Here is a 22020-nt window from a genome sequence, read left to right on the forward strand (position 1 = left end):
GGACTCTCAAAAGTCTTCTGCATCCAATTCGAAAGCATCAGTTCTTCAGCACTCAGACTTCTTTATGGTCAAACTCTAATATCCATACATGACTACTGAAAAAATCATAGCTTTGACCAAATGGACCTTTGTCCCTTTGTTGGCAAAGTGATGTCTCTGCTTTTGAATACGCTGTCTAGGTTTTGTCATAGCTTTCCTTCCAAAGAGCAAGCATCTTTTAATTTCATGGTTGCAGTCAATGTCTGCAGTGACTTTGGAGCCCAAGAAAATAAAATCTGTCATTGCTTCCACTTTTTCCCTTCTTATTTGCCATAAAGTGATGGGACCAGATACCATAATCTTAGTGTTTTGTTTTTTTTTAAACAATGAAGCTGGTTTTTAATTGCACTTCCAGTTTATACATGAAGTATTGATCTTAGTTTTTTTAATGTTGAGTTTCAAGCCAGCTTTTTCACTCTCTTCTTTCACTCTTATCAAAAGGTTCATTAGTTCCTCTTCACTTTCTGCCATTTCTCTAATGGCAGAGAGTAGGCCCTACTCACCACAACGAGAGAAAGCCTGCACACAGCAATGAAGACCTAGCGCAGCCAAAAATAAATAATTTTTTTAAAAATTTTAAAAGACAAAATCCAATGTGCTAGCCAAGCAAAAAGGGTCTGTGAGCCTGCAGGCAGCTAGTATGAAACCTCTGCCCCGGGCTCTCCATTGCCCCATCCCTTACACACACACCTGGAAGTCAGGTTCTCCAAGCATCCAGGTGGAGTCGCTTCATAGTCCAGGGATCATCACCCAGGCAGTGGTTCCCATCTCTCCACCCCAAATCTACCCAACAGAAATATCCTTGAATTATTGCCCACAAAGTCCATGGTGTGTATTAGGTTATTAATATGATTATGATTATTGTCATCATCACCACCACCATTATTTGGACATGCACAAATGAAAAAGGTGCAGATTTCAAAAGACCTGTTAGTTATCTAGTACTACATAATAAATTAACTCAAAATTCATTGGCTTGAAACAATAAACGTTTATTATACCACATGACTTCTGTGGGTCAGGAATTAGGAAGTGGCTCAGCTGAAAGCTCCTGCCTCAAGGTCTCTCAGGAGGTTGCAGTTAAGATAAGATCCTGGGCTGCAGCCACCTCAGGGCTTCTTTGGGGCTGGATGCTCTCCTTCCAGGCTGGCTTGCTCACATACTTGCAAGCTGGTGCTAGCTGTCGGCAGGAGGGCTCTGTTTCTCACCACAGGATTCCTTGCACAGGGCTGCTCACCATCCTCATGACTAAGCAGCTGCCTTTCCCCAGAGCCAGTGATCCAAGACAGCATGGCAGAAGACACTATGTCTTTTATGACAAATTTTGGAAAAGTCACTTACTGTCATTTCCTATTGGTCACACAGGCCCATAGGTTCACACTATCCAATGTGGACTGTGAACATCACAAGGGTATAAAATGTGAGTCTCCCTCTCATGGGTTTGAGTCACTAATTCTCTCTTCCACAGTCAACCCCTGGGACCAGTTTTCTGTGGATTCTGCCAGCAATATTTTTCATTCATACTCACATAGGAAATCACACTTATTCTTGCACCTTACTTTTTTCACTCAATGTATCTTGGAAATCCTTCCACATCAGGACATAATGACCTGCCTCTTTCCCTTTAAGTGTGATAAGCCATTCTATGGCATGCATAATTTGTTAAACCATTCTCCTATTGATTATCATCTGGGTTATCCTCACTGCTTCTCCGCTGAAATCAAAGCTGCAATGGATAAATGAGCACAAGTACTTCTGCACTAGAATAAATATCTAGAATTTATTAGACATACATGTCTAGACCGGACTAGCTGGACAGAAGGGTCCTGACCTCTTTCAAGTGGTAGCTGCTGCTGCATTGCTGTCCATGGAGGCTGGCTAGAACAACTAACCTTCCCACCAGCAAAAGTGTGGGTTTTACGAAGCACCAGTGTTCTTGCCTGGAGAATCCCAGGGACAGGGGAGACTGGTGGGTTGCCGTCTATGGAGTCGTACAGAGTCGGACACGACTGAAATGACTTAACAGCAGCAGCAGCAGAGGGGTAATGGCCAAAAATGTGGAACCTCTTGGGCAGCTTAGTAAGTAATTAAAATGGAACATCATGTGGAATCTAAAAAGAAATTATACAAACGAACTTACTTGCAAAACAGAAAGAGACTCACAGACTTAAAGAACAAGTTCTGGTTGCTGGGGAGGGGGGGAGGTGAAGAATGCAGGGAAGGGAAGGTTAGGGAACCTGAGGTGGTCATGTACACACTACTTTATTTAAAATGGATAATCAACAAGGCCCTACTGTACAGCCCAGGGAACTCTGCTCAATGTTATGTGGCAGCCTGGATGGGAGGGGACTTTGGGGGAGAATGGATACATGTATATGTGTGGCTGAGTCCCTTCCCTGTTCACTTGAAACTATCACAACATTGTTAATTGGCTGTACTCCAATATACAGTAAAAAGTTTAAAAAGAAAAACAAAAGTGAAGGAAAAAAAAAAAAGGAATATCACCCATCCTTGCTGTTTGAAACTTTCTCTGGTTGCACTTCTCAGAGGGCTTCCCCTGGCCCTCTCTTGCACCTTGAGCTAGGCCTTTTTCTCTCTCTAGCTTTCTTGCTCCTGATCCCCAAAATTCTTCTTGCCGCAAATGCTTCTGATGAAGAATTCTTTGCCAGCCAGTCCCCCAAAGCTGAATTTTTTAATGCCAAAATAATGCTCCAAGATGTGTTATCCAACCAAGACCATTCTCACCAGAGATGACCTCTGCCCTCTGCTCGGGGCAGAGCAGTTCTCACTCCTCAAGGATAAGCCTGTGTTCACAGGTCTGCCCTTGCTTCACTGTGAGTGCCTCAAGGGCAGAAACAGTGCCTCATTCATCATGGCATCTGCTGCTTGGGGTGACAAAGAATATCCAATAACTGTTTGTTGAATGAATGGATGATGCATTAGAACCTTGTTAAACCAGTACTGGCAGAATCCTCTTAGCTTTCCTCCATTTGAGGAGCTAGGTGTGTCTAAATCACTGTGAAGAATATATTTCGGAGAACGCGTATATTTCCGTCACCTGAAGCATTTTTCAAAGAGCATTGTTTCTTTTCGTCTTTCTTGTTTTCCCGTTTGGCCCAGTCAGAGCCTCATGGAGACACCCATGATGAGAAACAGGAACAAAAATGCCCACAAACGTGAAAAGGATGTGCAGGTTGGGAATGACAAACACGGGGCAAACTTAAACACGGAACAGAATAAATATTGACACTGCAGCGGGGGGAGGGGAGGGGAAACCGCTGCAGTCCCAGTTCCCTGGTTTAGCAGAGGATAGATGTTGTGGTTTCAAATCCAATAATTCAGCAATCCAAAATCCAAACATTTTGAAATATTTTCCTTTGAAATCATAGTTTCCTAATATCTCAGGTGTCCTTCCTTAAAACCAATCTTCAAAACCATTCGAATAGAAATTTTCCCCCAATATCCACATTTCCACAGCCTTGAGACTCAGTCTCAGCTGTGTCACTGACAAAGAAGGCAGCGTGGAGAGTCATGAAAATTTGACTAATTCCAAATCTGCCCGTTATAAGTAGGATGGCCCCTGTTTCCCTTTTTTCTTTGTCTTCCCCCACTTTCTGTTTTGAATATTTTCAAGCCAATGGAAGAGCTGCAGGTAAGGTATGACGAACAGCTGGAGGTCAGGGCTCGGCAAACTCCAGCCTGTCGCTTGTTTTGTATCTTTAGGTGGTTGGAAAAAACTCAGAAGAAACTTTCAAGACGCGTGAAAATAACAGGACAATCAGACAAGTGAAGTCTACCGAGGGCTTGTGCACAATGTCCTGTCCGCTGGACAAAGGCAGAGGAGGGTAGTTGCCACAGGGATCCTGGCTCCCAAAGCTCAGAATGTTTACCATTTGACCCTTCACTGACCTCTGACCTAAAGGTCATCAATTGTTACTATTTGCCCCTTCTGTTTTCTCTCCCTCTTGCGGAGACATTTGCACCTTCATCTCAGTAATTCACCATTCCAAGCTTTGGCCTCTGTCTCACTTTTCTCTAGCCCAAAGCTGGGAATGACAGGTCCAGCCTGGGGAGAGATAGGATGTGAAGTGTTTAGCACACACTGCTTGACATTTACATAGAACTTAAGAATTGCTCCAATTAAAAAATTTCTGGCATTTTCCACAGAAGTGATTAATAGAACCCCTAATCTGAGCCTGGTGCTCTTCTGAAAGCCTAGTTCTTGAAGTCTGGAAGCCAGCCTTTCCTGAGAAAGGGCTTCTTACCCGAGGTGCAGAAAAACCTTCAGGCAGACTTCATTTTTTCCACAGCTTGTGGCTTGGCTGACTCAGCCTCTGCCTTTCCCTGAGTCACGAGTTTTTCCTCTTATTTGGAGGAGTCGGCCCTCCACCCGGTCTTCTCCACCCACAGCCCATCCCTGGTGAGAAGCAGCAGACAGCCAGAGAATTGGAGTCCATGCTGCCTTCCTGGGTTTCCTGGCGCTCCCCCCAGTTCTGTAGAAGGTCAGCACCGGAAGGAAGGACAGAAGAGGAGACGGGCCCCCGTGGGCCCTGCACCAGCAGTGAGAAAGGCTAGTTGGGCTCTCCTGACTCCAGAACCAACAGCTGTACATATTCCCTCTGGTTTTCCAGAATCATATAAAGGCCTCCCTTTCCTGGTCACCTGCTCTGTGCCAAGCGCACAGTCAGATGCCAGAGACCTGTTCACAGGGCTTTTCAGTTCCATTCCTACAGCCACCCCACCCCAGGCATGCCCACCTTCCTGGAGAAGCCCCCCCTAGTAAGGGAGGTGGTAGGTCTAGCACTGAGGAAGTCACCAACATGGCCTTGAAAACTAACCTCCAGGTGCCCCCATCCCTGCCCCCTGGGGTGACAAGCATGTATACACTTGGTATGGCATTTCCCAGTGTCTCGATGTCCCAAATGGCCTTCCTGGTTCTAACTCAGTTTCTGGGATCTCGGGGCCTTGTCTCTCCCTCCTCTGTCTGGTGCAGAGGCTTAACTTCACCACCGGAAGTCATAAACTCAAATGCTATTCAATTGCAGGTACATAAGCGGGCAAAGTGGGGCGAGAGGGAAGCCATGGAGAATGGTGGGGACAGAGGTGAGTGGGAGAACACGTGCCCCATTTAAAGGGGGCAGCCCTGAGTGGAGATAGGGGACCAGGTCTTTCAAATCCTGATTTAAGAGGAGCTGAAAATCCTGATATTTGTGTAATCTCTCAAGATGAAGTGCTGGCAATACATTTTATAAGTGTTTAAGTACTTTTGTGAGGCTGTGGCTTCAATTAGGTGAGGGTAATAGCTGGGAAGGTGGAGGAGTTAGGGATGCTGTGGTGGGGTACGTGGACTCTCCAAGGTCACAGGTGGTGGCCCTCTTACTTCCCCATCAATCACCTCCACTTCCCCTCTTTCTCTTAGCCTCTCCCTGCTCTCTCGTCCCCTCACTCCAACCCCTTCCCCTGTGGGAATGTGCCCATGTCCTGGCCCCACTCCACTCCGGCTGGCAAAGGCAGATCCCCAGCACTGGGCCCCACCTCACAGCCTCTGCCCACACCACCCAGGAGAGCAGGTCAACCCCCTATCAGCTCATGCCTCCAGCACCAGCCCTCCAGGCCCCAGCCCTGGGCAGAGTCTGAGGTCTGGACCCAGGCACCTGGAGCTTCCTCCTGCGTTGGTCCTGGCCCAGCGGGCACTGCCCTGGCCTGCGCCAGCCCCTCTTCACAGTTACCCCGCTCTGCCCTATTTGGCAAGGCAAACTCATCCGTGCCACAGACATTTACTAAAGGCTGAACTCCGCTCTCAGCACTGGAGAAAGGAATGAACAAGATGGGTAGAGCTCAGCCACAGGGCTCACAGTCTAGGTGGGGCAGACAAGCTATGAACATGTAAACAAGCGACCTAATTGGATGACTTCAGGTTGGGAGATGTGGTTTACAAAATAACAAAACGGGAGTGAGGCAGATGAGGGTGACCTCAGAGGTCAGGGAAGCCTCTGAGGAGGTGACAGTTTGAGTTGGATCTCAATGCCAAAAATGCAGCCATGAGAAGATCTGGCGGCAAAAAGGAAGTGCAAAGGCCCAGAGGTGAGAACAACCTTGGGGTTTTGAGGAACAGGAAGAAGCAGCTGGTGTGAAACGAAGTGTTGAGGGAGGCCAGAAGGAGGTTAAGACAACCCCCCAGGAGTGATGACTCTGAGGCTTGGACTTGCATTTCAGCTCAGTGTTGCGGAGTGGGTGGGGGAGGGTGGAGAAAGAGGGCAAAACTGGTAGATAATGTTGGAGTTAGGCGATGGATACATGGAGTCCATTAGCCTATTTCCTTCAGCATATGTTTGAAAGTTTCCACTATACAAGTTTAAAATATAAAACATAAAATGCTAAAGAATTTTAATATTATGATTATCAATCTCTCGATTGCTGAGACAGGACTATGCCAGCCAGCAGCAGGGAGTCCCACCAGCGGCGGCGGAAGGCACAGTAATGCCACCGCCTCCCTCCCCAACCCCTTCCCTGGCCCGAAGGCCCCAGTTGGGTGAGTTCGAAGTCTTCTGTGGGTCCGGCGTGCGGAGCGCGGTGGCGGAAAGGGAGACTGGGGGGCTTGAGTCTGGGTTGCCAGTCCCGGGAGAGAGCGACAAGGAAGCCCCCCGCCCGCACCGCCTGCAGCGCCAACACACCCAAACGCACTCCGCTCGGGAAGCTCACATTTCTCTGGAACTCCGACTCCGAGAGTTGGCGTCCAGGCTCCGCCCCCGCCTCGCGCCCAGGCCCCGATAGGCGGAGCCGCCGGGGTAGGGGGGCGTGTCCAGGAGAGTTGGAACGCGGCGGCTTGGGCGGCGGGGGTTGGCCCCCTCCGCAAGCGGAACGCGGCAGCCGAGTGCGGTCTGTCTGGCCGGCTGCCTGGTGGGGCGCGAGACGCGAGGGCCCCCGGCTGAGGAGGTAAGGGTCACCAGCCAGGCCGGGGCGCCCGGAGCAGGCGGGCTCCCTGCCGACTGCCTCCCAGCTACCCCGGGCTCCTAGTCTAGGTGGCCCCTGGACTCGGGCGGGGCGGTCGCGAGGCCGGTGCCATCTCGGACTCTGGCCCTGAGCAAAGGCACGGACCAAGGCGCTTATTGCTGGCTGGTGGGGCTGGAGGAGGGGCGGGGGGCTGCTAGGAGCTCCAAGGACAGCGGGGTGAAAACAGGTATGGGGGTCTCCGAAGTCCAGGCAGGGTGCCCGGGGGGGATGCACGAAGTGAGAGCAGAACGGTCTGGAGACGCCTGTGGACGTTGAAGCCCGGGACAGCAAGGATCTCAGCGCTCCTGCTGTCTGGGGAGGGTTCGGGGATTCCTGACTCACGCCATCGTGGGGGCCGCCACTCTTGGTCCCAGTCTGCAGGGTGTGGAGCAGTGGGCAGGGATAGTTTGGCCCAGGGAAGCGGGGAGGAGAGGCAGGGTGGTAGCGCTTTCCGGGTTGCCTGGGTGCTCGCTGGCCCTTAAAGCCTCTGAGTTTGTGACTTTTGGTGGCAGTTGTCAAAGGAAACAAGGCCAGGCTTAATCTCCAATTTCACAGAGGAAGTAGTGAGGCTGACCCAGAAAGAGGTGGCAGTTCCCAGCCTGGAATCACCCGGAATCTCCTTCCCTTTCTCTCTCCCTGAACACCTGAAGGGCTGTGCAGGGGAGAGTTGTCATCCAGCCACTTTTTCAGATAGGAAAGTGGATTCCCTGAGTCACTTTGTAACTTGATCAGGGATATGTTCGTTTGGAATTTGAACAGCATTGTTATCTCACCACCAGGGAGGTCAGAAGCCAGGGAAGAGGGGAGGATGATTGCTGGCGAATTTCCACTCAATGCTGGCATGTTCCTGGGCCTGCAGTTTCCACTGGGGTTGTCTCTGACTTCAGTCTGTGTCCCTGCAGACATCAGCCCCCAGGGCTGCCAGGATGGGCAACTGAGGCAGCCCAGCTGAGCTAAGGGACTTGCGCAGCCCAGCCCGCTACAAGAAAGGAAGGGACTGGGCAGCTCAGCCAAGCTAATGGACATGCCCAGGCCACCCCTTGACCTGGGTGGAGAGGGTTGAGGGTTGGAGATCAGGCATTTGGAGAGGAGCCCTGCCCTCTGAATCTGAGGATTTCGGATTCTGTCTTCAGCAGCTCATGGTTGTCTTGGAGCTGGGACGTTGGGCAGTGACTTTGGATGATGGAGGTGGCACCTTCCCCCATGGGGCTTTTGTGAAGAGTCGGCATGATAATACTTGCAATGTGCTTACCGTTGTGCCTGTAAGCTGTAAGCTCTCAGTTAATGGCACCCCTGGTTTATTTTCCTTATTACTATTCTTTTCATGGAGGAGGGCTTTCCAGGAAGCACAGAACTGGACAAGCCTGAGGGGTGGCCCCTCTGGAAGGAAAGGACAGTTGGATTGTGCTTGGAGAGAAACTCAGATCCTCATCTTGGCCTGCGGACCTGCAAGACTGGCTCCTACAGCACCTTTAACCTTACCTGTTACTCCTCCTGTCTCCATAGTCAGGTCTTTGAGCTGTTCCCTCAGCCCAGAACTTTTTCCCCCTCAGGCCTTTGCATGGCTAAAATCCTTCACATTCAGGCTGGTGCAGGGTCACTTCCTCACCAGGCCTTTCCTGACTACCACCCTCACCCTAGCCTTGCTCAGCACATCAGCCCTTTTCTTTGTGGCATTCACAGTCAGAAATCACCGTGTTGATTTATTGATACTTTCTAGTCTGGCTGTTGCACCAGGCTGTGTGATACTGAAAGGTCTGGTCCCTAGCTCCCGGCTGTAACCTGGTGCCTAGTCCTGCCTAGTAGAACTGTGCCAGGCACACAGTAGGACTTTAGTAAATATTTAGAAGGTAAAATCAGGTAGGCATGAAGACAATGTGGGCCAGGTTGGGACTGGAGGGAATGAAGGTCAGGTGGTAAATCAGCCCTGTCCTAAGGGGAAGCCAAGGGGTAGTCCAAAGGGCCAACACCCTGACTCCCTCTGTGACCTTGGCCAGGTAACATCCTCTCCGATAAGCAATGTCCCCAACTGTAACTCTTAATGGGAGGGTGGACCTGAGTGCCCCACCCAGGTCCTACTATACAGGGTTCCCAGGTTGGGGCCCCAGACAGCTCTTTGAATCTCAAAGGCTGTGTCCAAGTGGAGGAGACTAGCTCCATCAAGACATGGCCCCATGTCAGGTGTGTCCCTGGAGCAGGCACATTATGCATTTGACACTGTGTGGGGGGGTATAGATCAGGGCTCTGCACACTTTTTCTGTGAAGGGCCAAATGGTAAATACTCTAGGCTTTGCAGGCCAATCACTGTTGCATATGGCTATGTTCCAATAAATTGTTTTTAGAAAAGCTGGCAGTGGTTCGGACCTGGTGTAGATTTGCTGCCTCTGGTGTAGGTCACGTGTGACACCTCAACTGTCGGGCATAGAACCCTGGCCACCCAGTGACACCTGGAGCATGGCTTACTCACTGAGAGAGCCGTTGGCCTAATTCAGATGGTGGGATCCCTGGTGTTCAGGAAGGCCAGCCCTGGAGCCTGCCCCACTTCAAAAACATGCAAGAAAGAGCTGGCCTGTTTACTTCTTTGCTCCCAGACACTGGCCCTTCATGAGTGTCCATCTTCTGTCAGCACTTGGGGTACCACACAGGGGTCAGCACAGGCTGTCCTGGGGCAGGCAGCCACAAAAGGAACGGGCACAGGCTCGGCTCTCCCTCCGCCCTGTCCTAAGGGAGGGTAGTTCACTTCTTTAGTGAGAAAAGGAGGATTTCTCATCTGCTGGGAGGGGTGGGGAATGGGGAGGTGGGGTTGCTGCCACATTTACCAAGAAAAGCTCCTGGGGCTTTCCCTGGGGGTCTGGTGGCTAAGACTCCACATTTCCACTGCAGGGGGGGGTGCAGGTTGGACCCCTGATCAGGGAAATAATTGACATGGCCAAGAAAACAAATCTCCAGGCCTTGTTAAACCAGGTGTGAAGTGAAGTTCTGGTTGTGGTGGCAGCTGTGGTGGGCGGATGTCGGGGAGCTCCCCAGGAGGACGCCATCTGCTGGCCCCTCACCCCAGCTGCTGCTTGCTGGAGGCCCACGGAGGAGGAGGCCTTCCCGCCTGTGTGTGGGCTCAGCACAGAGACCAGACCTCTTCCATGGTCGCCAGGTACTCCCCATCCTTCCTGGGCCGTGTTTTGCTGCCAACAGCTGAACGGGGCCTACGAGGGCCTGGAGGGGGTCTGTAAACCACTGACAAGGGACCCAGCAGTGTGGGGCCTCCTGGGGCCTCCTACAAGGGACAGGGAGACAGTGTTACAGGCCTTCCCCTGCCCAAAGCTCTCCCCTTCATGGGCACTGCCCCTCACTTCCTCTGTGCCGCCCACCAGGGTAGCATCTAGTCAGAGGTGGATTCTGGGCAAGTGTGCCTCCAGAGCTCACCCAACCCCACCAGGCCAGGGTTGCGGCGGGGAGGGGGCGCGGTGGGGGGGGGACACCTGCTCTTCTCTCCACATAAAGTCCATCTGCCTTGGCGCTGTGTGTTAGGCCTCGGTGTGTGGCTGCAAGATTGGGGTTCCACCCACTTCTGCCAGGTGGCAACACCCAGGAGTTTTGGAGGGAACAGGTGGTGTTCCATCCTGAGATGTTCATCCTAGCATGTCCTGCAGCCTGGGCCCTGCTGCTGTGTGCTCAGGGGAGGCCCAGCCAGGTCACTCACTGCAAGGCCAGTAGAACCTACAGCTGTTGACCCAGACATTATACTGTAATTCTTTTCTCTTTGAGGACCTTATATTTAGAGAGAGAGAAAGAAAAAGCTCATGTTCCCACTTCCCAGAATTGATTGGTACTGGGACTTTATCACATATGCTGCTGCCTTTTTTTTTTTTAATGAAAGAAATAAAATATTGTAGATAAAGCTGAAATCTTTGATCTAACATGCCTAATGATATTCAGGTGTCCTCCCCTAGCCCATTTTTCTCCTGATCTTGCTTTGTGTCCATCTCTTTTTGTAAACCATCTTGATCATTTTTAAGCTTACAGTTCAGTAGTATTACGTATACTCCTGTTGGTGTGAAATATCTCCAGAATTCTTTCCATCTTGCAAAACTGAAACGCTAAACCCATTAAATAACAGCTCTCCTCTCCCTCTCACCCCTCCTCCCCTGCTCTTCCTCCTTTTCCACCCCTAGCCCTGGTAACCACCTTGCTACTTTCTGTTTCTATAAGTTTGACTACTATAGATATATCATATTAGTGGAATCGTGGTATTTGTCTTTTTCTGACTAGCTTATTTTAGTTGGCATAATGTCTTCAAGACCCATCCATGTTGTAGCGAGTGATGGGATTTCTTTTTAAGGCCGAATAATATTCCATTGTGTCCATACCACATTCTGTTTATCCATTCATCTATCAGTGGACACTTGGGTTGCTTCCACTGCTTGACCATTGTGAATAATGCTGCTATGATCATGAGTGTGCAAATACCATTTGTAGATCCTGCTTTCAATGCTTTGGATAAATAATCAGAAGTAGATTGCTGAATCATATGGTAGTTCTATTTTTAATTTTTAGAGGGACCTCCATACTTTTTTCCCCAGTGACTGCACCAGTTTACATTCCCACCCACAGTGCATGAAAGGTTCTAACTTTTCCACGTCCCCCTGCCAACACTTATTTCCTGTTTTTGTTTTTTTATATAGCAGCCATCCTCATGGGTGCAAGGCTCCATCCTGTCCACTTTTATTTACAGATATAGTTTGTGAACACTTCTTAAATGCAGAATTTCTGCATACAGAAATTCTGAATACAGAAATTCTGCAGGGCGCTTTTTCCACTCAGCATTTGGTGTCTATTGTCGCTCCATGTTGACCCACGTGGATTGGGTGCTGACAGTAGCCCATTGTGTGAAAGCACCCAGCTCACCCTTTGTTCTGCCCTTTCCCTCTGCCAAGAATCTCTGTTGTCGCTGCCACGGGTCCCAAAGTCACTGCTCTTGGTGCCTCTCCTTTGGCTCTGCTCTGAGCTTCTCCAGCGGAACCCTCATCTAGCCCGTCCCAGGGATCCTGGGGGTGGCCTCTGGAATGTTGCCAGACTGTCCACAACAGGGGCATGGCGACTGGTCCTCACAGGATGGCCCAGGGCTGTCACTGATAATCAGCTGGGTTTGCAACATGCAGCCCAGTTCAGCAGCCTAAAAACAGTGGTTCTTACATAAGGTGGTGTGGACAGCTCTTCTCAGCACAGCTTGTGGTCTGAGAGGGGCAAGCGATACGTGCCTCAGGGCTGAGCACCCCTGTTGTGTAACGCCTCCAGCCCCTGCATTGGCCCCACTCCAGCCTCCCACAGGTGGCCAGACTTACGGAACTGCAGTGTGGTGACCTAGAAACTCTGTGAGTGTGATCGGTTTGGTCAGGGGCGTGCTCTCTGCTTGTATGCACGTGGTGGTGGTGGTGGCGGCGGCTGTGGGGTCCGCTCTCTTCTGCTTCCTCTTCAGAGACAGGAGGTGGAGGCTCATTCCTCCCACACTGGGCCTGAGGGAGCTTTGGTTCAGTCATTCACTAACCTCTCAGGAAGCACCTACTGTGTGCTTAGCACTGTTCCAGGTATTGGGGATACAGTGAATAAGAAAAGAATCCTGTTCTGATGGAATTTAGTAGTGGGTGAGGGAAATAGAAAACATGGAAGCAAATGATGGATAGACAAGAAAATATCAGCTCCTGATAAACCTTGTGAAGAAAAAGCAAAATAGGGTAACATCCTACAGAAGGGGTTTGCAAACGCTCTCTGTAAAGACAGTAAATGTGGTCTCTATCACAGCTCTCAGCTCTGTTATTGCAGCAGGAAAGCAGCAGCAACCACTGTAAATGAATGACATGGCTCTGTTCCAATAAAGCTTTATTCACAAAACCAGACTGAGGGCCAGATTTGACCTTCAGGCCATGATTTGCCAACCCTTTCCTGGGTTGGGGGAGAAGCTGCCTGAGCTGGAGTCAGAGAGACTCTTTTGGAAAGGGAGATAGCCTTGCTGGAGTTGTGGTGAGAAGTGTGCAAACTAGGGCCAAGTGTGAGAGAGAAAAATGATGGAGCTTGCTCACTGGTTGAATGTTGGGAGTACAGGAAAGAGGAGATTCAAGGATGAGTCCTAGATTTCAGGCTTCCACAACTAGGTGAATGGTGGTTTGTTTCTGAAAAGAAGAGGAGCTGGTGGGAGATCACAGGGGCAGCTCAGGGGAGAGCTGGGACTGCAGACTTGACCTGGGTCAGCAGTGTTTGGGTGTCTTCAATGCTGTGAGTCTGGTGAGTCAAGGGGAGTAGGTGGACAGAGCAGAGGAGGCCCAGGTGAGAGCTGGGGCTACCATGTGGAGTGCTTGGCAGAGGAGGATAGAGGCCTCTTGCTCCTTGCGGGAGGGCTCTGGGCAGTGTGGTTTCCAGCGGTGCAGGCCCTGGGCTGCCTGATTCCTAACAGAGCCTCAGTTTCCTTCTGTTAATGGTAATTCTACGAGCTAGGGTTGGTGTGAGGACAAGTTGAGATAGTCCTGATTGACATGGAAGCACTCTGCAGTGGTGCCTGTGATGCTGGTGTCGGTGGTGTTCCATCAGAACAGGAGCCTTTTCTTATTCACTGTATCCCCAGTGCATGAAACGGTGCTAGGCACACGGTAGTTGCTTCCTGAGTGGCTCGTGAATGGGTCCACGGGCTGAGTGAGTGGGTTGCAGGGTCTGTGATGCTTTGGCTTGGTAGATAGGGGAGTCAGTGACCTTTGGGTTTGCAGCACTCCATTGTCTGGCGTTCCCCAGAAGGCTCCTGCACCCTTCTGCCTGAGATAGGCCCAAAGCACTGGGTAGTTGGTGATTCCGGAAGCCCCTGATGGGAGTTGGGGCTCAGTGTCCTTGTCCCTTGGGCGATGGATGGTGTTGAGGCTTATTCTACCCTGTCTTCCAAGGCTCCCCAAGGGTTGAGCCCCCACCACCCTGCCCGCACTCAGTCATACATCTTTAGTACTGCTTTCCCATCCTGGACTGGCTTCCACACACCCCTCACCTCCCAGTAACTCCACCTGTAAGGGGTGGCTTCTGGAGCAGCCAGTTGTCTTGGTTGAGTGGCACATCTGGGCCTCCTGGGTTACAGAGGGGGTAATTAGTGGGTTGTCTGACCTATGGGTTGGGGAACTGGGGGTTGGGGGTGGTCTTGACCCCAAGCTATGTCTGAGCAAGCTGACACCTCCTCTGCCGCTCCTCCCACAGCCGAGTGGCCGAAGATGGTGGACTACCTGGCAAACACGGAGATCAACAGCCAGCGCATCGCGGCTGTCGAGAGCTGCTTCGGGGCATCCGGGCAGCCACTGGCCCTGCCGGGCCGAGTGCTGCTGGGTGAGGGCGTGCTGACCAAGGAGTGCCGCAAGAAGGCCAAACCGCGCATCTTCTTCCTCTTCAACGACATCCTGGTGTACGGCAGCATCGTGCTGAACAAGCGCAAGTACCGCAGCCAGCACATCATTCCGCTGGAGGAGGTGACACTGGAGACGCTGCCGGAGACTGTGCAGGCCAAGAACCGCTGGATGATCAAGACGGCCAAGAAGTCCTTCGTGGTGTCAGCCGCCTCCGCCACGGAACGCCAGGAGTGGATCAGCCACATTGAGGAGTGCGTGCGGCGGCAGCTGCTGGCCACGGGCCTGCAGCCCAGCACGGAGCACGCGGCGCCCTGGATCCCCGACAAGGCCACGGATATCTGCATGCGCTGCACGCAGACGCGCTTCTCGGCGCTCACGCGGCGGCACCACTGCCGCAAATGCGGCTTCGTGGTCTGCGCCGAGTGCTCCCGCGAGCGCTTCCTCCTGCCGCGCCTCTCGCCCAAGCCCCTGCGCGTCTGCAGCCTCTGCTTCCGCGAGCTGGCCGCCCAGAAGCGGAAGGAGGACGTGGAGGAGCAGGGCCTCGGGTCCCCCGGGCCGTCGGCCTACCTGGCGGGGGCCGTCTGCGGGGCGTCCAGTGGAGACGACGATGACTCAGACGAGGACAGGGAGGGCAGTGGAGATGGGGACTGGCCCAGCCACGTGGAGTTCTACGCCTCGGGCGTGTCCTGGTCATCCTTCCACAGCTGACCCCAGGTCTGCAGCCATGAGGGAGGGCTTCCCTTGTCACTTCGGTCCAAGCAGATGCCTCTGCCCGAACCCCTGAGAGGGCAGAGTTCCCCAAGCTGCCCAGCCTTCCGAAGGGCCCTCCCTACCCCAGGGGACCCTACCCCATGGGTAGAGGGCACAGCGGAAGTGGCTTCTTTTCTCCGAACCCCCAGTGCCTCTTTTTGGATATTGGCATCCTTCTAGTTCCACTTAAGGTCATTACCTTTTCATTTAGCAAGCCCCAAATACCTAGGCCTCTTGGGAACAAATGTCCTTTCTCAGCCCTTTGAGCTGTAGCTCTAGAATTAGACGATCCCAGGCACCTTTAGGGACAAGAGAGAAGGTAGGACTGGAGTGAGGTCTCTGTTCTCAGGCCTTCAACCAGCACACCTGGCCCTGCCCCCTTGCAGAGAAGACTGTGGGTCCAGAGAGGCTTCCAGGAAACCAGCATCTACCCACCCACCTTGCTGATGCCCACCTGTTTGGCTGGTTGGGCCTTGTCAGGCCAGGCATGTGAGCTCACTCAGAGCAAGGCAGGAGACTGCCATCCTGTGCGTGCCAGCCAGCCCCAGGGACTGCAGTCTGAGCTCTCCATGGTCCAGGGCGGCCTGCCCAGGCCTCTGGTCCAGTCTGAGCTCCCTCTAGGTATCTGATGCCTCTCAGTCCTGTTTTCCTCCCTCCCTCTGCTGGGGAAAGCAATGTTTTCTGTTAAGACTCTTACTGCAAGTGACAGAAACCCTATCCAGACTGACTTAATAATAAAAAGAAGGTTTATTCACTCGTGGTTGAAAAGTCCAGGAGTATTCTTACTTCAGATGCAACTCTGTGATCAAGGACTGAAACCATGCTAGGTGGCCAATATCAACAACTGTCTGCCACGCTGGGCATTCCTGAGAAGCCTGGCAGTTCCAGTGGGCTCAGATGTTAGCACCTCACCATGGCTGGTTCCCAGGAATGGAGCCCCGGCCATCCAGGCACTGTGACTATGGCCTAGCACCTGCAGCCCTGTTCACCTGGTGTGAGTTATCTAAACAGTCAGGCAGCAAGTAAGGAAAAGGAGCCAGCTCTGTATGAGCCTTCCAGGTTTAAAGCTCTCCCATGTGGTCTCCTGCCCAGGCCTGCCCCTGGGTATGGTGCCATCGAGTGGGGAAATCCCAAGTGCAGCAAGCTGCCTTGCTCAGCAAATGTGTGCTGGGGCTAGAGCTTGAATGGCAGCCTCCTGATGCCTGGCCCGCACCCAGCCATGGAGCTGTGGTCCTTCAAGACAGTCTCCTGTACCAGCCCTTCCCCCCATAGCCTGGCTAGCCACTGTGGCAGAGAGGGGGTCACTGTCAGCTAGAAGTGGTGACTTTGGGGGAAGGAAAGCTCCCCTAGCCCACACGGTGCAGTGCCTGAAACCCCAACATCGGCTCCAGTCCCTGGGTGAGCAGTTGTCCTTCCGGCCCCATTCTCAGTCATTCACTTGCAGACAGAACCCTGGAGATCTCCTTTGAGCGCTAACTCTGATTCAGCAGGCCAGGCCTGCTGCCAGGGGTGGCAGCACTCCAGCCGGCTCTTGAGTGGAGCCACTGCTGTGAGGGAGAGCAGGAAAGGCAAAGTGTGAGGCACCCAGGGCCTGCCTATGGTCTGACCCGCAAGGCAGAGGGACTAGGTAGGAAGGGTCAGAAGTGCTTCCAAGAATTTACAAGCCCTTGGCCTCCCTGAGCCTCCCAAACTGGTTCAGGCAGTTCTGCCCAGACAGAGGGCTCAGGGCAGGTTCCAGGGTGCAGGGCAACTAAAGCTGGATCAGCTCGGAAGGCCTGGCCAGGCAGTTCTGTCCCTTCACCCAGAGTCGGTGCCCAGGCAGGGAGTGCCCAGCTCCAGCCACCAGTCTCTCGGGCACTGCCCCACCCCCTGAGAACCTCTCTGGCCTGGTAAACAGGGAGGAGAAGCACCAGGACAGCATTCCTTTGGACAGGAGAAGATTTCCACAGCTGATTCCAGGTACCAGCAGCCTCTTCATAGCTGCCTGCCAGAGGGGCACAGGGCACTGGGGCAGGTGAGGCCATGCCCTATTCACCACCCTGGGCAGGGGCTGGCTCGGCCCTCAGCCTTCCACCCTCAGGTCTGCTTCCCTTGTGATCCCAGCCACCAGACTGCGGCTTCCCTGAGCCCTGAGCCGTTAGGTCCTGGGAGGAGCCAAGGGCTCGGGTGGCCAGTAATAGCCTTTAGAGGGCCTTCATTCACGCAGACTCACTCATGGGCGTATGCTGCCCCGGGGACTGGAGACAGCCTGAGTGAAAGGCTCAAGTTCTCAGCTCTCAAGGAACGTGCAGCCTGGCAGGGGAGACCGAGAGGTCCAGAAGGAGGTGGCATTGGTTCTGGTGTGAACTGTGAGGGGGGCATGGACTGGGGCAGGCAGCATATGGGAGGAGAGCAGTAATCGCAGGGGTGAGCTCACCCCGAATGGTGAGATGAGTGAGTGAGGCCAGGGGGCCAGGATGGCATTCCAGACTCCATTAGGTTCAGAACAGCAAGTGCAGAGGCCGTGAGGAGGGGAGGAGCCCGTTTGTTCTGGAGCAGCTTGGCTGGACTGAAGCCAGAGAGTGAGGGGGAAGTGGGGGACCAGGTGGGATGCACTGGAAGCTACAGGAGCCTTCAGCAGGGTGGCAGGTCTGCTGTTTGCTTTCAGGAGCTTGCTCTGGTGGCTGCATACAGATGACTGAGTTGGGAGAGTGTCTGGGAAGACTCCTGCTCCCCCTGAGGTCCTCAAGGGGTGGGCATGGCTTCTGTAAGGCCACATCTGCCTACCACAGTAGATGGCAGAAGGCATGCCTTGGTTGCCCTCAACTTATCCCAAAGGGCTGGCCCATGCCCTGTTCTGCAGGATGCTCTGATGATAACAGATGGTGCTCTTGGAAGCAAAGTAAAATCCCTGGGCAGAATGCTTGCCCTGGGTCAGCACATAAGGTGGAGCAGTGATCGGCCGCAGCCACTGAAGCGTGGAGAGGAATGTGCCTGAGGAGTCAGGACCTCCGGAGAGGGAAAATGTGGGTCCAGGAAGGGAAGGCACCACCTTTGGAGACCCCATCTCTGACTCCTTTCAGTTTTGTTTCCCTAAAGAGACAACCTCATCAGCCTGACTTGGGTCAAGGGTCAGGCCAGGTCCTGGCTCCACCCTGCTTCACACCCCATCCGTCACCGCCCATCCCCCACCGCTGTTCTTAGAAGGGGCCTGCTGCCCAGCCAGGCCGCAGGGGTCTGTACCTTCCTCACCCGTCTCCCCAGCAGCAGGTGTTGTCCAAGACTCGAGCTGCCCTCAGTCAGGGTCACACAGCTGACCCTTGCCCTTGGCCACCAGTGGAGGAAGAGGTCAGGAGCTCTCAGGCCGAATCAGTGCCTGCTGCTCGTGGATGTTCTCTCCCCAGGATGATGCCTTAAGTCTGGCTGCAGGGCTGGGTCTGCTGGGCCTCATCCAGGCCTTCACACTCTCTCCTGGGGCTTCATTTACAGGCCTGGCAAGGGCACAAGAGCCAACGGTCCTGCCAGCCAAGTGCTCCAGTTCATCACCCAGGAATCTTTCCCCTTAGCTGAGCATGGACTCCCTGTCCTTGCCAGCAGCTAAGGATGCTAATAGGCTTTGAGCCCTGGGAGGGCCTGCCCTGCCCCTCCTCCTCAGAGGGGCAAGATGGATGAGGGTCTGAGGACCAGGCCCATGCATTTGAGAGGGCTTGGAGCCCCCACCACCTTAGTGTTGTCCGAAGCGCCCTTGCTGGAAGCAGCCCGGGTGGAAGTCGCTCCAGGTGGAAAGTGAACTTGCAGTGGTGACCTCAGGCATTTTGGGACTGACACCCCTAGGTGCCATGTTCCTGCAGTACTCAGCTATTAGGGGAGGCCTCCTCAGGGGGTGAGCCTGTGCCCTCTACCTGTAAGTTTTGGCTGTTGGGATTTTTAGAGCTGAGTTTTCTTGAATAGAGCCCACTGCATGTGTGCTGATAACATTTGGGTGCTCTCTGCCACAGGCAGGCAAGGGATTGACAAGACCCAAGGAATATGATCTCTCGTTGATGATGATGATGGTGGATACTGGTGCTGATGGGAGCTGGGCTGCCACTTATTGAGACCTACCTGTGCACTGGTTCCAGGGAAGCAGACCCAATCACACAAGGCTATCCTAAAGTCCCAGGACAGCTGTGTGGTCAGGGAGGGCTTCCTGGAGGAGGTGGTGTTTGGTTGAACCTCAGAGATGGGCAGGACTTTATCAGAGACGGTGGTAGTCCCCATGAGGTCTAGGAGTCTGGGTCTTTTTGTTAACCATACCCTCGTCCCTGGCATTAAACATTCGTTGATTGAATAAATGAATCAAGTAAGAAATGGGCTGGGGCGTTGGGGCAGAGGGAATGACAAGGAAATGGGAATTGGGTCTCACTCCTGGAGCCTCCAGTCAAGCTCTGGGTGAGAACCTTGGCCCCTTTCTGGAGGATTGAGGACTAGCCCAGTGTCCCCCAGGACTAGCCCAGTGTCCCCCAAGACACTGACTGTTGCCCTCTCAGGAAGGTCAGGAAGTGCTCACCCACCCCTACCCAGGCAGAACTTTCTGGAAAGCTGTCATCACACCTGTTTGTAGAGGTCCAGTGGCTCCACTAGGGGTGTCATCCAGGTTGGCATCAGAGGATTTCTGGCGGCCTGGTCTTTCTCCTGCCCCAGCCTGTTCCCTGGGACACGGACAGAAAGAGGCTGCAGGGGAGGCCAGGGCCTCTCTTGGCTTCAGCTGCTGGGCAGGGTGTGAGTGAGTGGGAGGTTGACCCAGTTCTCAGCCAGAACCCAGGGTCTCTCAGGCCACACTCGCAAAGCAAAGCAGTCACTTCCGCTGGCCCACCTCTGTCCCAGGCCTGCAGGAAGTGGCCTTTCTGAGGGCTGCAGGCAGGGCAGGGCCCCAGCTGTGTCTGGGGCTTTTCCCATCTGATCAGCAGGCTCTCTGGGTTCCCCAAGCCTGTCTCCTCAGAGCCTGTAGGCTGGCCCTGCCTCTCCCAGTACCTGGGCCGCCATCTGTGAAGGGTCCCCACCCTCCCATGCCCGCCCTGCCTCAGCCCTGAGCAGATTCAGTGGGACCTGTGCTTAGAGGGCAGAACATAGGGCCAGAGGTGAGGGGGAGGGGTCTCTCTCACCAAGCCCAGCAGAGCCAGGCTCTGGGCTTCTCGGGGCTTGCTGGCTCTGTGCCCACCATTCCACCTCCACCCGTGGACTTAGCTCCCCTGTGAACCCCCGGTGCAGCTGCGCCTCCACTCTGCTGCCTTCCTGGGATGCCCGGGGTCAGCATGGTTGTCCCATTTGTGCTCCCAGAGCACCTGCAGCCCTGCTCCAGCTTCCCCACCCTCCAGGAGGTGCCTGTGTGGGCTTGTGCCCATCAGAGCCAGCCCTCAAGCCTGAGACACTCAAGGTCAGGGGCAGCTCAGTCATCATTCATCTGTGGCCTCCCCACAGTTCCCAGCCCGGGCCCTGTGCCACTGCCCATTCCGTAGATGCTTCTCTTCTAGGAGGAGATGGCCTTGACCTCTCCTAGCTCCTGGAGGCCATTGGCAGGATGCTGGGTTTGCAGGGACAGCCCCTGTGGTCACAGCCGCCCCCATTGGCTTTGCGTAACCTGCTTGTCTGGCCTCCATTGGCACCTGCGCTCAGGCCTTCTAGCCAGACACCGAGGTGTCTCTGGGCCCTTCCGTTGCCTGTCTCCCATCCTCCTATGCCCATCCAGGCAACCCAGGTCCAAACGGGGCCTGGGGGGCGGCCTTTGATGCTCCGAGGCACTGAAGGAGCTTCCTTAGGACCACGGAGGGAGCAGTTCCCACGAGGCCATGGGGGTGAGTGTGGGCCAGGCTGTGCCCTCTCCCCAACACCCACCCACCCCTTGTCCTGCCTCCCACTTCCCCCCTTCTGGGCTCCCCATCTCAAAACCTCAGGCTGGCTTTGGATCAATCTAGAAGGGAGGAACAGGCAGTGAGGACCCGGGAAGGAGAGGAGAGTGAAGCCCACAGGAGGCTCTGAGAGCTCTTCCCTCTCCCTTCTCGGGCCCTGGGGGCAGGCGTATCCCCAGCACTCGGGAATCAGGGTAAAAGCCTCATGAGAAGCCGCGGCCAAGCAGTGTCCTGAGTCCTCCAGATCCTATCTCCTGCTGGCTGCCCCACACCACGGAGCCCAGCTCTTACTAGAATGTTCCAATGTAAAGACAGAAAGGCAGGCTGGTAGGCGGGGGCAGGGGGGTGGGGGTGGGGAGGACAGAGCGAGGGCAGACCAAGCCAGATGTTTCTGGGCAAAAACAAGAGGAAACTTCAATCCTTGGAATGTCAGCTTAGGGATCCTGCCAGATATTCTGACCCCGAAGAAGAGGCTTCCCAGAGACTAGTTCCTGCCCACTGTGGCTCCCAAGCGGGGTGATGGGGGGTTGGGGAGGCAATGGGTGCCAGAGGCCACCCATCCTTGCTGTCTATTCTTTCTCAGTGCCGGGGGTCCTCTAGATGCCCACAGCAATGCCCAGGGCTGTGGAAATCAGCGGTTCCAGGATTCTGGAACACACACACGGATTTTATGCAGTTTGCAAATTACCAGCATTCTAAAATGCCAAATGCCTTCCTTGGTATCCCAACCAAGTCTCAGCCCGCACCCAGGAAGGGGAGAAACAAGTCAGCCCTGGGCCAGGACCAGCCACTAGCTGACATGTTCTTTCCCAAGACCTGAACTGGAATAGAAGTCAGAGTTGAAACAAAGGCACTCAGTGGGGGTGGGTGGGGCCTGGGGGCCACAGCAGAGGCAGGGCTCACAGGGGGCCCAGCCCTGGGTGGGGCTGAGGTGCAGATCATCACCCCAGGAGAGGCCCAGGCTCCTCAATGCTTTCTTTTCTGCACTCATGCTGTGTCCT

General features: G+C 53.8%; 1 protein-coding gene across 3 annotated transcripts; it reads left to right on the forward strand.

The window, feature by feature from the left end:
- The first annotated feature begins 6837 nt into the window (after positions 1-6837).
- PLEKHF1 (pleckstrin homology and FYVE domain containing 1) lies at positions 6838-15912 on the forward strand. Of its 3 annotated transcripts, none has more exons than XM_015100539.3 (2): positions 6838-6975; positions 14257-15912. In XM_015100539.3, exon 2 carries the CDS (start codon positions 14271-14273, stop codon positions 15108-15110), a length of 840 nt encoding a protein of 279 aa, XP_014956025.2. In that variant the 5' UTR covers positions 6838-6975; positions 14257-14270; the 3' UTR covers positions 15111-15912. The 3 variants fall into 3 exon arrangements, with proteins under 3 accessions (XP_014956025.2, XP_042087851.1, XP_042087850.1); XM_042231917.2 differs by having other exon boundaries at positions 6878-7219; XM_042231916.2 differs by lacking the exon at positions 6838-6975 and adding an exon at positions 7132-12401.
- The last annotated feature ends 6108 nt before the right edge of the window (positions 15913-22020 follow it).

Source organism: Ovis aries, chromosome 14 (genome assembly GCF_016772045.2).
Source record: "Ovis aries strain OAR_USU_Benz2616 breed Rambouillet chromosome 14, ARS-UI_Ramb_v3.0, whole genome shotgun sequence".
Taxonomy (NCBI): Eukaryota; Metazoa; Chordata; class Mammalia; order Artiodactyla; family Bovidae; genus Ovis; species Ovis aries.

Excerpts from the sequence above, each read along its gene's own strand:
- PLEKHF1 (XM_015100539.3), top strand. The coding sequence starts at position 14,271 with ATGGTGGACTACCTGGCAAACACGGAGATCAACAGCCAGCGCATCGCG.